The 14,191-nt window shown below is 44.6% G+C and overlaps 1 protein-coding gene across 3 annotated transcripts in view; it reads right to left on the bottom strand.

Moving 5' to 3' along the window:
- Positions 1-255: 255 nt before the first annotated feature.
- Positions 256-14,191, bottom strand: part of ckap5 (cytoskeleton associated protein 5) — a 119,478-nt gene continuing 105,542 nt past the window's right edge. For all 3 annotated transcript variants that reach the window (XM_060839086.1, XM_060839087.1, XM_060839085.1), the window contains 3 exons: positions 13,835-14,000; positions 13,558-13,715; positions 256-1,398 (listed from right to left, as the gene is read on the bottom strand). In XM_060839086.1, the coding sequence (XP_060695069.1) occupies positions 1,165-1,398; positions 13,558-13,715; positions 13,835-14,000 (558 nt within the window). In that variant the 3' untranslated portion in view covers positions 256-1,164. The remainder of the gene's footprint in view (positions 1,399-13,557; positions 13,716-13,834; positions 14,001-14,191) is intronic.

Raw genomic sequence — 14,191 nt, 5'->3', positions numbered from 1 at the left:
TTAAAAGCTTTCTAGTTGCTACAGGTATGGTCTAGTGTCAGTCAGACACACATACCAAAAGCGCGAATCCCAATTGTAAATCTGAAATTCATAATTTAACCAAAAACTTGTATGAACTTACCTAATTGCGAGGAGACTTCAGTGTTGACAGTCACTGGAGAAATGGTGATCAGCTAGCTTACACAAAAGTAATATTCAAATCCCTTTAAATTAAATCTCATCAGTTTGTGGGAAAATAAGTAGCACCCAAACAGATTTCAATATTTATCATTTATTATGTTTGTCGTATTATTTCCCCAGTGCTTTACGAGAAAGAAAACATCTTCCAGTTGTGAAATCTCTCTGGTCATGATCCTTCCATGAAATCTATAAAAAGTTTGACTTACACAGGGCCCTAGCTATAAAAAGTACCAATTTAACAGCTACAACTATCCACAAGTTATTGCTTTAAAAATTCTTAATTATAATACAGTTTAATTTGGTTAACTTGTAACACAGATCTTTGTTTTAATAGTCTTTATTAAAAAAACACTTAAATATTCATAACCTCATGTCATGCTTCATGATTCCATACAGAATCAACACATTTCAATTTGAGCTGATCACAGGGAATGAAAAACACAACAAGCAACAGTCAGAACGTTCTAAACTTTCTAAAAGGAACTAAACAGACAGATCTAGTCAGATAACAGACTTTCATCTCAATATTTAATAGATGGTGCTGCATTAGTCAAAACAGAAATACAGGCAGCAAGGTCTGAAATAAGCTACCAGAGTCTCAATCTTATCACCTGATGCCAATAAAATTTCAAATGGAGACATGAGCAATACACAGCAGCCAACAACTTACTCTGATACTATCCAGATGTTCTTCTGCTTTTGCATACAAGTATGAGAACCTTAGAGAAGATAACTGAAATTATCGAAATTTAACTGGTTCTAGAAGTGTCAGTGTGAATGTTCACAAGTGCACAACAATTCTTAGTATTTGTTGTTAATGCAGTCCAGAAGCCTATATACAGAAATGTATTATGTCACAATACATAGTTAGTCACTGTATTGTACATAAATGAAAAAAATTATACATACTATGTCAACAGGAGGCCAATAGTTATGAAGACGCCTCTATCACACTTAACAATTGCACCATTATTTATGGGTTATCTATTTACGACTGCTTTTTATTCGTTCCAGTCTTTTCTTCAGATCATCAAGGTTAGCTGCTGAAGTGGTATTACTGTTGGTTTGCATTGGTGGATGATGAGATTCTTGTTCTTGGTTGTATTCCCGTGAATCTCTAAGATGGGCGAGTTTATTATGTAGCAGCTCAGAGGACGACGCAACTGTAGGGACTGTTGGTTTAGACAGGAGTGAGGTTGCAGGTTGCCTTTCTTCATGCTGTATCAACGTTAATGAGAAAAAAAGTTAGTGAGTGCCATTCGGAATACATAGGAAAACAAACATTGAACCAAGTTACATTTTTGATGAGGAACAAAATATAGTGAACTAAATTTTAAAAATGAATCCAGAGATCAGAAGTGACTTATAGTTCAGATGAGTGAGCACTCCACTTTGTTACTATGGATTCATGGGGGAGAATGGGACATTGCTGGCTGGGCCAACATTTTTAGCCACTTCCAACTACCTAAATAGGACCCACTTACAGACTATTTAGTGTAGGTACATTCACAGCACTGTTTCGATGGGAGCTCCAGAATTTTGACCCAGCAATGGAGGAATGGTGGTTTAGTTTTAAATCAGGATGGTATGGGGCCTGGAAGGAAACTTGCAGATCATAGTACTGTTGTGCATCTGTTGCCCTTATTCTTAGAGGTGCCTGCCACATGTTTTTGCAGTGTATGTTACAGATGGCATACAGTGCTGTGGCATTAGAGGGAATCAGTGTTGAAAGGAGCTGGATTAGGTACCAATCAAGTAGACTGCTTTGTCCTCAATGGTGTCAAGTTTAGAGAGAAGGTTATTGGAGCCGCACCCATCCAAGCAGATGGGGGGTACTCCATCACACTCTTTACTTGTGCCTAGAACATGGCACACAACATTTGAGTAAGGTGGTAAGTTACTGGTCACAATTCCCAGTCTGAAGTTTTTTTGTAGCAATAGTATTGATATGGTTGACACTGCTCGGTTTCTGCTCGGAAGAACAAATTCCAGGACAATATTCGCATAGTAATTCAATGAATGACAATAGCTTTGAGGGTCAAGGGGGCTCAGTTCAATTCTCTTTTGTTGGACATTATCAGTTGCTGACTCTTGTGGCAATATGGGCATTTGACACAGAAATACAGAACACTTCATTATCAGAGGTTTAAATGAACAGATTGCTGAATTGGCAAAAAAAACCCCTATTCTAGGTTTTATGATCAAAAAACACAGTCATTGATAAGGCAACAGGAGATGGCTGGCCCAAGGACACTAACCTGGGGTAACACTTGCAATGATGTCCAATGCAAAGATCATTGATCTTCAATAAACAATGCTCTCCTGTTGTGCTAAGCATAAATTTCTGCCTATTTCAATTTTACAAGAGCTCCTTGACATCACAAAATGCTGCAAATGTGTTGCGGGTCAAAGCACAGCAGGTTAGGCAGCATCTCAGGAATAGAGAAGGTGGGGGGTGGTGCCAGTGTAGTTGCAAAAGATGGACTGTTCCACATATCCTACGAAGAGGCAGGCATAGCTGGGGCCCATGCGGGTGCCCATGGCAACTTTTCCTCCGCTACATCGATGACTGTATCGGCGCTGCCTCGTGCTCCCACGAGGAGGTTGAACAGTTCATCAACTTTACTAACACCTTCCATCCCGACCTGAAATTCACCTGGACTGTCTCAGACTCCTCCCTCCCCTTCCTAGACCTTTCCATTTCTATCTCGGGCGACCGACTCAACACAGACATCTATTATAAACCGACTGACTCCCACAGCTACCTGGACTACACCTCCTCCCACCCTGCCCCCTGTAAAAACGCCATCCCATATTCCCAATTCCTTCGTCTCCGCCGCATCTGCTCCCAGGAGGACCAATTCCAACACCGCACAGCCCAGATGGCCTCCTTCTTCAAGGACCGCAGATTCCCCCCAGACGTGATCGACGATGCCCTCCACCGCATCTCCTCCACTTCCCGCTCCTCCGCCCTTGAGCCCCGCTCCTCCAACCGCCACCAAGACAGAACCCCACTGGTTCTCACCTACCACCCCACCAACCTGCGCATACAACGTATTATCCGCCGCCATTTCCGCCACCTCCAAACGGACCCCACCACCAAGGATATATTTCCCTCCCCTCCCCTATCAGCGTTCCGCAAGGACCACTCCCTTCGTGACTCCCTTGTCAGATCCACACCCCCCACCAACCCAACCGCCACCCCCGGCACCGTCCCCTGCAACCGCAGGAAATGTAAAACTTGCGCCCACACCTCCACACTCACTTCCCTCCAAGGCCCCAAGGGATCCTTCCATATCCGCCACAAGTTCACCTGTACCTCCACACACATCATCTATTGCATCCGCTGCACCCGATGTGGCCTCCTCTATATTGGTGAGACAGGCCGCTTACTTGCGGAACGCTTCAGAGAACACCTCTGGGCCGCCCGAACCAACCAACCCAATCACCCCGTGGCTCAACACTTTAACTCCCCCTCCCACTCCCACTCCACCGAGGACATGCAGGTCCTTGGACTCCTCCACCGGCAGAACACAACTACACGACGGCTGGAGGAGGAGCGCCTCATCTTCCGCCTGGGAACCCTCCAACCACAAGGTATGAATTCAGATTTCTCCAGCTTCCTCATTTCCCCTCCCCCCACCTTGTCTCAGTCGGTTCCCTCAACTCAGCACCGCCCTCCTAACCTGCAATCCTCTTCCTGACCTCTCCGCCCCCACCCCACTCCGGCCTATCACCCTCACCTTGACCTCCTTCCACCTATCCCACCTCCATCGCCCCTCCCCCTAGTCCCTCCTCCCTACCTTTTATCTCAGCCTGCTTGGCTCTCTCTCTCTTATTCCTGATGAAGGGCTTATGCTCGAAACGTCGAATTCTCTATTCCTGAGATGCTGCCTAACCTGCTGTGCTTTGACCAGCAACACATTTGCAGCTGTGATCTCCAGCATCTGCAGACCTCATTTTTTACTCGAACTTTTTTAATCACAAAATGCTGCCATGCTGCCAAAGTCACTCTCACCTCAACTTTGGAAATCAGCTCGTCAACACTTGTACTAACGCAGACTATGATCTGGACCTGAATGTCAGTTGGCAGAACTCAAAATGAGCAGTGGTATGTAGGTTATTGTGATGCAGGTGCTGCTTAATAGCACAGTCAAGAACATTTTCCAGAAGATAGAGGCAGCTGATACGGTAGTAATTGCCCGATTTGCTTTGTCCTGCTTTAGTCAATTTTCCTCACTCATGAGTACAAGCCAGCACTTCGGATATGTTGGAACAATTTGCCTGCAGATGCAGCAAGTTCTAGAACACAGTCTTCAGCAACACACCAGAAAGTTACTGGATCTCAGACTCATGGCTGAAGACACAGGGATATCAGCAGCACTGGCTGCACATTCCCTTTTTGCATTTGAAGGTGGTGGCAAACCATCTCTTGACCTGCAACAGTCCATTTGGTGTGGGTACATCCACAATTCCATTAGGAGGAGAGTTCCAGGATTGTTAACCAGCAACACTGAAGAAACAGCGACAGATATCCAAGTCAGGACGATGTCCAACTTGAAGGGGAACTTGGACTGACTGAAACAGATTGAAGAGTGACGTCTGAAATACTGGAGACTTCAGAAAGCAGCTAAGTTTCCCAGCAGCACTTCTGGTTAAAGATGGCTGAAAATGCTGTCTTTTGTCTTAGCATGCTGCCTTCATTCAAGATAGGAATATTTGTCAAATCTCATTAATGGTTTGACCGTCCACCAACATTCACTGGTGTCGGTACTGTAGACCTTTATCATAACTATTGATTACTGGATTACTCATCAATGGAATGCTTATGAAGTACTGTGGCTTTACGAAGCTGACAATATTTTTGTCTACTTGGTGTGTACCTTGCATGCTCTCCTGCATTCCATCTTGAAGCACATATGATCCCCAGAGTTGATGATAATGCTAAGACTTTGGGATTTGCCAGGTCATGATGCAGTGGATCATCATTCTGATTATGGTCCACAGTTCATTATAGATACCTAGTCTTATCACTGATATTAATGCAAACTTATCCTATTTAGCAGGACAGTAGCACCACTTAACATGGAGTATACCTCCAGGCTGAAGGCCAAATTGTGTTTGCTTAAAGATCCCGTGGCAGTCACCACTAAATGCCAACATGGGGAATTCTTCAACAGTTGCAAATGCTGAGGATTAGGTGATTAAAAGGTGGAGTATTAATTCATCAGCTAATGGAAGCTGATAGACAGTTTTCTTTTGCCATGTCTGATCTGCTAGATGAGATGAGATGTCATAAGATCCAAATTCAAATGTTCATGAATTCCAGGGCTACTCCCGTCTGACTGCATAACACAGCATCTTCAACAATGTTGGGTCTGTATTCCCGAGGAGACAACGGAGGATGGTGACACAACCATACTGATCCACCAATATTCCAGACTGCTCTGCAAATATGAATTTTAGGCTGTTGCTTGACTAGTCTGAGAGAGAGCTCTATTAAAATTTGACTCAAGTCATAAATCACTCATAGCGGCGTCTGTTAGTCTCATGAGACCATGGATCTGCACCTGGGAAGCCTTGCTTCAATCTTTATTGGTAAAGCAGTGTCTGTCATGGCTGAAGTGACCCACACAGGAGTGGCAGCGTCTGCTGCAGCAACTGCAGTTGAAGACACTGTCCTCCAGTGTTGTCTTGGTGTTGCTTTTTCGGCAGCAAGCTCAGCTTCTCCTCTACGCTTTTTAGACCGCAGCCTCATTCCAGCTTCCCATCTGTTCTGGCATGGAGGTCGACACCATCAGTTGATGTCCTAAAAGATCTGCTTCAGCATGACCATGAAGAGGATGCCAAAAAGGGTGGGGGGCAAGCACACAGCCCTGCTTCACACTGCTGTGAATATTGAAGGCTTCTGAAGAGCCAAACTGAACAATGCCCTTCATGGTGTGTGAAATGACTGCACTATCCTGAGGAGTCTTGTGGGACAAGCAATACTGGTAAGGATTTTGACCAGGCTGCCTCTGCTCAAGGTCGAAGGCCTCCGGGAGGTCAATGAAGGTGAAAGAGTGGTTGCCTTTGCTCTCTGCATTTCACTTATAGCTGTCGAAGGGAGAAGATCATGTCGATCGTGGCGCATTCTGATCGTGGAGCAGTGAGAATCAAGATATACCCTTTCGACTATTTTCTGCAGTCTGTTCAGGACCACATGGGTGAAGACCTTCTCAATGAGGCTCAAAGATTCCCCTGTAGATTAGATTAGACTTACAGTGTGGAAACAGGCCCTTCGGCCCAACAAGTCCACACCTCTGTCCCCTTTGTTCTTACAGAGGGTGACAATGTTGCAGTCTCATGTCTTGCCGCACTGCTCCCTCTTTCCAGCACTGGCACAGTAGTTCGTGCAGGTGGTTTAGCAGGACGCCCTCTGGTGGAATGCCATCCAATCCTGATGCCTTCCCATGGACGGGCTGCTGATAGCTTTACTCAGCTCTTTGGCAGTCAGCAATGCATCCAGTTCTCCCACCAACAGGCAGATATTTCACAGTGTTTAGCGCACCGAGATGCCGTTTTCTCCGGAGTGGAGTTCGGATAAAGCTCCACCCATCTCTCCATCTGCTTGCCTTTGTCGTTGATGTTCTCCCAGTTATGGATTTCACTGGTGCTGTCTTGCTCTGGGTTAGACTGATGGTTTTCTTGATCCACTCATACACTCCACAGATGGTGCCGATGTCAAATGACGACTGAATGCTTTTGTGTCGTTGTAGCCAGCAATCATTTGTGCAGCATCTGGCTGCTCCTCGGCCTTGCCTCTTGCTGTCCTTAGCTCTTGTACTGTTGCCTGGGTTGGGTGGCGTGTGAGCTCGTTGCACTACTACAGCACACCGCTGTCAGAGAGACAAAGTGTACTTTAGCTTGCTTCAAACCAGTCCTGTGGATTGTTCTTTCTTCTAAAAGACCTTGAATGCAGTGCTGTGGATAGTGTCTCAGAGTTCCGTCTCAGAGTCATAGAGAGGTATAGCATGGAAACAGACCCTTTGGTCCAACCCATCCATGCCGACCAGATATCTCAACTCAATCAAGTCCCACCTGCCAGCACCTGGCCCATGTCCCTCCAAACATTTCTTATTCATATACCCATCCAGATGCTTTTTAAAATGTTGCAATTGTACCAGCCTCCACCAGCTCATTCCATACACATACCACCCTCTGCGCGAAAAAGTTGCCCCTTAGGTGTCTTTTATATCTTTCCCCTCTCACCCTAAACCTCTAGTTCTGGACTCCAACACTCCAGGGTGGTGCTATTAATCCTATCCATGCCCCATAATTTTATGAACCTCTATAAAAGGTCACCCCTCAGCCTCCAATGTTCCAGGGAAAACAGCCCTAGCCTATTCAACCTCTCCCTATAGCTCAATCTCCAACCCTGGCAACATTCTTGTAAATCTTTTCTAAACCCTTTCAAGTTTCAATATATTTTTCTAATAGGAAGGAGGCCAGAATTGCATGCAATATTCCAACAGTGGTCTAACCAATGTCCTGTACAGCCGCAACATGACCTCTCAACTCCTATACTCAATACTCTGACCAATAACGAAGAAGCAGCGCTCCAAAAGCTAGTGATTCCAATTAAACCTGTTGGACTACAACCTGGTGTTGAGATTTTTAAATTTGTACACCCCAGTCCAATACTGGCATCTCCAAATCCTGACCAAAGGAAAGCATAGCAAACATCTTCTTCACTATCCTATCTACCTGCAACTTCACTGTCAAAAAGCTATGAACCTGCACTCCAAGGTCTCCTTGTTCAGCAACACTCCCCAGGACCTTACCATTAAGATTTGCTTTCCCAAAATGCAGCACCTCACGTTTACCTAAATTAAACTCCACCTGCCACTCCTCAGCCCATCAGATCAAGATCCTGTTGTAATCGTTCTTTGCTGTCCACTACATCTCCAATTTTGGTGTAATTTGCAAATTTACTAACTATACCTCCTATACTCCCATCCAAATCATTTATATATAAAAATGAACAAAAGTCGTGGACCCAGCACTGATCCTTGTGGCACTCCACTGGTCACAGGCCTCCAGACTGAAAAACAAAACCTCCTCCACCACCCTCTGTCTTCTACCTCTAAGCCAGTTCTGTATCTAAATGGCTAGTTCTCCCTTTATTCCACGAGATCTAACCTTACTGACCAGTCTCCCATGGGGAACCTTGTCGGATGCCTTACTGTAGTCCACATAGATCACATCTACCATCTTCGTTACTTCAAAAAAACTTAATCAAGTTTGAGAGACGTGATTTCCCATGCACAAAGCTGTGTTGACGTTTGCCTTTCCAAATACATGTACATCCTGTCCCTCAGGATTCCCTCCAACAACTTGCCCACTACAGACATCAGGCCCACTGGTCTATATTTCCCTAGCTTGTCCATACCACCCTTCTTAAACAGTGGCATCACGTTAGCCACGAACTTCCAGCCTTTCGGCACTTTACGGTGACCAACGATGATACAAATATCTCAGCAAGAGGCCCGGCAATCACTTCTCTAGCTTCCCAGAGTTCTCGGGTACACCTGGTCAGGCCCTGGGGATTTATCCACCTTTATGTGTTTCAAGACATCCAGTACTTCCTCCTCTGCAATATAGACATGTTAAGACGTCACCATATATTTCCCTACATTCTATATCTTACGCATCCTTTTCCACAATAAACACAGATGCAAAATACTCATTTAGTATCTCCCCCATCTCCTGCGGCCCCACGCAAAGGCCACCTTGCTGATCTTTGAGGGGCCCTATTCACTCCCTAGTTACCCATTTATCCTTAATGTATTTGTAAAAACCCTTAACTCTATCTGCCAAAGCTATCCCATTTTTGCCCTCCTGATTTCCCTCTTAAGTATACTCCTACTTCCTTTATACTTTAAGGATTCACTCTATCCTGTCTATACCTTACATACGCTTCCTTCTTTTTCTTAACCAAACCCTCAATTTTTTTTTAAGTCATCCAGCATTCCCTATACCTTCCAGCCTTTCCTTTCACACCAGCAGGAATATACTTTCTCTGGATTCTTGTTATCTCATTTCTGAAGGCTTCCCATTTTCCAGCTGTCCCTTTACCTGCAAACATCTCCCACCCCCAATCAGCTTTTGAAAGTTCTTCCTAATACCGTCAAAATTGGCCTTTCTCCAATTTAGAACTTCAACTGCAAGATCTGGTCTATCCTTTTCTATCATTATTTTAAATCTAATAGAATTATGGTCACTGTCCCCAAAGTGCTCCCCACTGACACCTCAGTCACCTGCCCTGCCTTATTTCCCAAGAATAGGACAGGTTTTGCACATTCTCTCTTAGGTATATCCACATACAGAATCAGAAAATGTTCTTGTACACACTTAAATTCCTCTCTATCTAAACCCTTAACACTATGGTAGTCCCTGTGTTTGGAAAAGTTAAAATCCCCTACCGTAACCACCCTATTATTCTTACAGATAAGAAATTTCTCTGACTATTAGGGTGTCTATAATACAATCCCAATAAGGTGGTCACCCCTTTCATATTCCTCAGTTCCACCCAAATAACTTCCCTGGATGTATTTCCAGGAATATCCTCCCCTAGCACAGTTGTAATGCTAAACTTTATCAAAAAAGCCACTCTCCCTCCTCTCTTGCCTCCTCTTCTGTCCTCCCTATAGCATTTGTATCTTGGAACATTAAGCTGCCAGTCCTGTCCATCCCGGAGCCATATTTCTACAATTGCTATGATATCCCAGTCCCACGTTCCTAACCATGTCCTGAGTTCATCTGCTTTGCCCGTTAGACCTCTTGCAATGAAATGAATGCAGTTTAATTTATCAGTCCTACCTTGTTCTCTGCTTTGTCCCTGCCTGCCCTGACTGTTTGACTCGCCTTTGTTCTCAACTGTACCAGTCTCTGTTCCAATGCTTCCAATGATTCAAAACTGTGAACCCTTCTCCCATATACCAGCTCCTCAGCCATGCATTCATCTGCTCTACCTTCCTATTTCTGCCCTCATTAGCTCGTAGCACCAGGAGTAATCCAGATATTACAACTCGAGGACCTCTTTTTAAAATTCCTGCCTAACTTTCTAATCTCCCTTCAGAATTTCCACCTTTTCCCTTCCTATGTCATTGGTTCCAATGTGTACAATGACCTCTTGCTGGCCTCTCTTCCCCATGAGAACATTCTGCACCGTCAGACATCATTGATCCTGGTACCAGGGAAGCAACGCACCATTCTGATTTTTCACTGCTGGCCACAGAAACATCTGTCTGTACCTCGGACTAGAGAGTCCCCTATAACAATCGATCTCTTGGAACCCAACGTACCCCTCATTGCATTACAGCCACTCTCAATGCCAGAAACTTGGCTGTTCATGCTACGTTCCCCTGAGAATCCATCACCCCGCCATTTTCCAAAATATCATACTTGTTTGAAATGGGATAGCCACAGAAGACTCCTGTACTAGCTGCCTATCTCTCTTACCTTTCCTGGAATTAACCCACCTATGTGACTGTATCTGAGACTTTCCCCGCTTCCTAAAACTGCCATCCATCACATCCCCTTGCTCTTGTAAATTCCCCATTCCCTGTCTCTTCAACTGATCTATTCAATCTTATAGGATTCACAACCAACTGCGTTTATTACAGATATAATCCTCAGTAACACAATCTCTCCCCAGACTCCCAAATCCGACAAGAGGAGCATATCACTCTACTGAAGGCCATTTTTGCTTCTTTCAATCTACAGACCAGAAAATAGCACTGTCTTATTCCTCTACAAAGTCTCTGCTGAAAATCTCCTTCTGGTGGGTCTCCAAGGAGCGCATCTTCCAGTGACTTGATGAACTCCACCGCTGAGTGTTGGGTCTTAATGACATTGCACCCTTTGCCTGGAGGCTTGTTGTGATGCATCTTTAGCCAAAGTCTGATCTTGCAGCAAACCAGAGAGTGATCCGCGTCAGTCAGCACTGACAGGAGCGAGTCAAGAGCACGTTTCTCAGGCGGCAGCGCCTGGTGATGATCAGGTCTATCTAGTGCCAGGGTTGAGTGGGGATGTCACCAAGAAACTGAGTTTTAAACTTTGGTCTGGAAGTGGGGGTTGGGTTACACACAATTGCCTGTTGTTATTCATACTGCAAATCCCATATTGTCCCAGGCAGTTTGGCCGGAGTCAAAGTTAGCAGCCACTAGCATTGAAATCACAAAGTAGCAACAACTGTTCCTGATTTGGGATCCCCTGTATAATCTGAGAGAGCTGGTCTTGGAAGTCGTCCTTTGCATCTCGTGTGGAGTACAGGGTTGGGGCATTGATGTTGCAAGTTTGACAGGCCCATTGGACACATTGAATTGAAGTGAGAAAATCCACTCCATCCCATTCTCACTAGGCTCTACCATTTTCAGCAGCACATTCTTCATGGCAAAGTCAACACCATACTCCCTAGTCTCGTCTGAGCCCTTCCCCTGCCAGAAGGTGGTACACTCTCTCTCACATAGTGTTCCTGATTCGGAGAGGTGTCTCTCTTGGAGCCTTGTGATGTTGACTTGGAGTCTCAGCAGTTCATTGTTAATTACTGCTGTCTTGTGTGTGTCACGGATCTCCCAAAGGTCATCTGATATGCCAGTGGTCATGATCTGTATATTCCAGCAGGCAAAAGTGAGGACTGAAGATGCTGGAAACCAGAGTTTATATTAGAGTGGTGCTGGAAAAGCACAGCAGGTCAGGCAGGAAAAAATGACTTTTCAGGCAAAAGCCCTTCAGGCATTCTTGATGAAAGGCTTTTGCCTGAAATATCGATTCTCTTACTCCTCAGATGCTGCCTGACTTGCTGTGCTTTTCCAGCACCACTCTAATCTAAACTCTGGTTTCCAGCATCCTAGTCTGAATGCTGGCCTATTTCTTTGTCTTCTTGTTATGCTTGGTCCAGTGTTTACAGTCCACAGTTTGGGCTAATTGTACACCTAAGTGCCACATACCCAGTTAAGTGGGCAGACTGTGGCAGGATAGTAGGTGATTGGCTGGGGTGGATGGTAGCTGTCCAGTGAGGTGCCTCTCCCTCCATTGTAAGCAACCCCTGACACCTTGCTGTACACACCCATCATGCACAGGCTGATAACGGCAGACTGCTGCTTTCCATGTTGTGCCGTCACGGTGAGGTGACACCGGAGTATCCTCTCCAGGGTGCAGGCCTGAGCAAGGTTGCATGAAAGACCGGTAGTTGCTCATGCAGCAGGTCTCCCCTCTCCATACCACGAATGTTGTCCAAGGGAAGGGCAAGGGCCGATGCACCTTGGCATCAGTGTTGTTGCAGGAATTGTCAGAACGAGGTTGAAGACAACATCGGACTGCCTTAGGGATTCCAGTATCGAATTTGTCCTCCCAAAGTCTTTCCCATGAGTGGATATGGCTGCAAGGCAGCAGAGGTTGAAATCAGAGTTCCTCTGCTTTCCCCTCACCCCTTTTTTTAAAATATTATCCAGCTAATGGGAATTGTCTGTTTTGCCCAAGCCAGTCCTAACTGTGCACAGGTCTAAAGACCATCTCAACTTTATTTGATCCAAGGAGATCCCAGCTTCTCCAACCTCATGTTAAGTAAATCCCCTCCTCGCGAAACCACTCTGGTAATCTGCTCTGCATTCACTTCCTAAACCGGTGGTGAACAGACCTGGAAGGAATATTATCATTGTGATCTAGGATCATCTTTATAATAAAAGTGTGCAGCATAACATTTTCTTTGTATTCAATGCCTCTTGTTGAAGCTCAAGATCCCATACATTTTGTTAAATATTGTCTTCACATGTCCTGTAATCTTGAAGGATTTATGCACATGAACATCTTTATCTGTCCCTCTTGTACTCTTCAACATCGCCCAAATTGTTTCTCCCTATCCATATAGATGACTGTACATCTCTTATCACAGTTCTGTTTGCCATTTTCCTGCCCCTTCTGCTAGCCCATATCTTTTTGCACTTAATTGGTTTTAGCCTTAATGCTTGCCACACTTCCGAGGTTTGATCATTGGCAACATTTGAACCTTTACTCTTCATTCCAATAATGAAATCATTTAATAAAACGCCAAAGTATTTTTGTCTTGCCCTGAGCTTTTAAATATTAACATCTTTTCGGGCCTTAAAAGGAACAGAAATATATCCCAAGTCAGGTGACGGTCCCGCACACACCTGCTAGTTTCCCTCAAAGCAAAAGGAGTTGGTTAAGGCATCATTTGGATGAAAAAGGAACTGGAAACTGAAGTTGAGTGCACAACATTACAGAATTCATTAAGGTTGGTTTCTAGGACACATCTGATAAAAACACCATCAAAACACCTCAAAATGTTAATCAAAGAAATAATTCTGTTACCTTGGAATTATTTTCTAAGCCACAACGCTGCCGCAGAATTTTTAATCGTTCCAAGTATACAGCTGGACCAACTTCTTCTCCATTAGTACTAACCGCAGAAGGGATGGAGGTGGAACTTGCCACATACGGGGTCTCGTCTGCAGGTGACGAAAATCCTGCTAAATATGGAAATCAAGTACACATTAAAAAAGGATCAAAAACAAAATGTGAACCCATTCTGCCCATTCTTAAGCCCCTTTCCAAGAAAGAATTCTACCGTATTCATTCTTAATCCTACCAGAACTGGATGACGAAGATATCCTTCCTTTCCCTTCTCTCTCATTTTCTACAAGTCGCAGACCTCTTTCAATGTAATTCTGAAAGAACTGAGAAGATTTCCTCAAGAACGGTTCAATGTCTGCATCGGAGTACTTCTTTCTGTACTCGTAAAGTTCCGCTAACCCCTGAGTACAGAAGGGAACAAGGTTAGCTCTCCAGTTAAAAAAGGTAACTTAAAAAGTAGAAAATGAATCAATCAACAGGGCAGACAGCCAATTGTGGAGAACCCAGAATTAGTCAATAAAGATAAATGCCATTAAATCCAGTGGAAACTTCAGGAAAATTAATCTTTTTCCAAACAGCGATTGGAATGTAT

The sequence above is a fragment of the Hemiscyllium ocellatum genome, chromosome 18 (genome assembly GCF_020745735.1).
Source record: "Hemiscyllium ocellatum isolate sHemOce1 chromosome 18, sHemOce1.pat.X.cur, whole genome shotgun sequence".
In the NCBI taxonomy this organism is placed as follows: domain Eukaryota; kingdom Metazoa; phylum Chordata; class Chondrichthyes; order Orectolobiformes; family Hemiscylliidae; genus Hemiscyllium; species Hemiscyllium ocellatum.
This window is presented reverse-complemented; position numbering and strand designations above follow the sequence as displayed.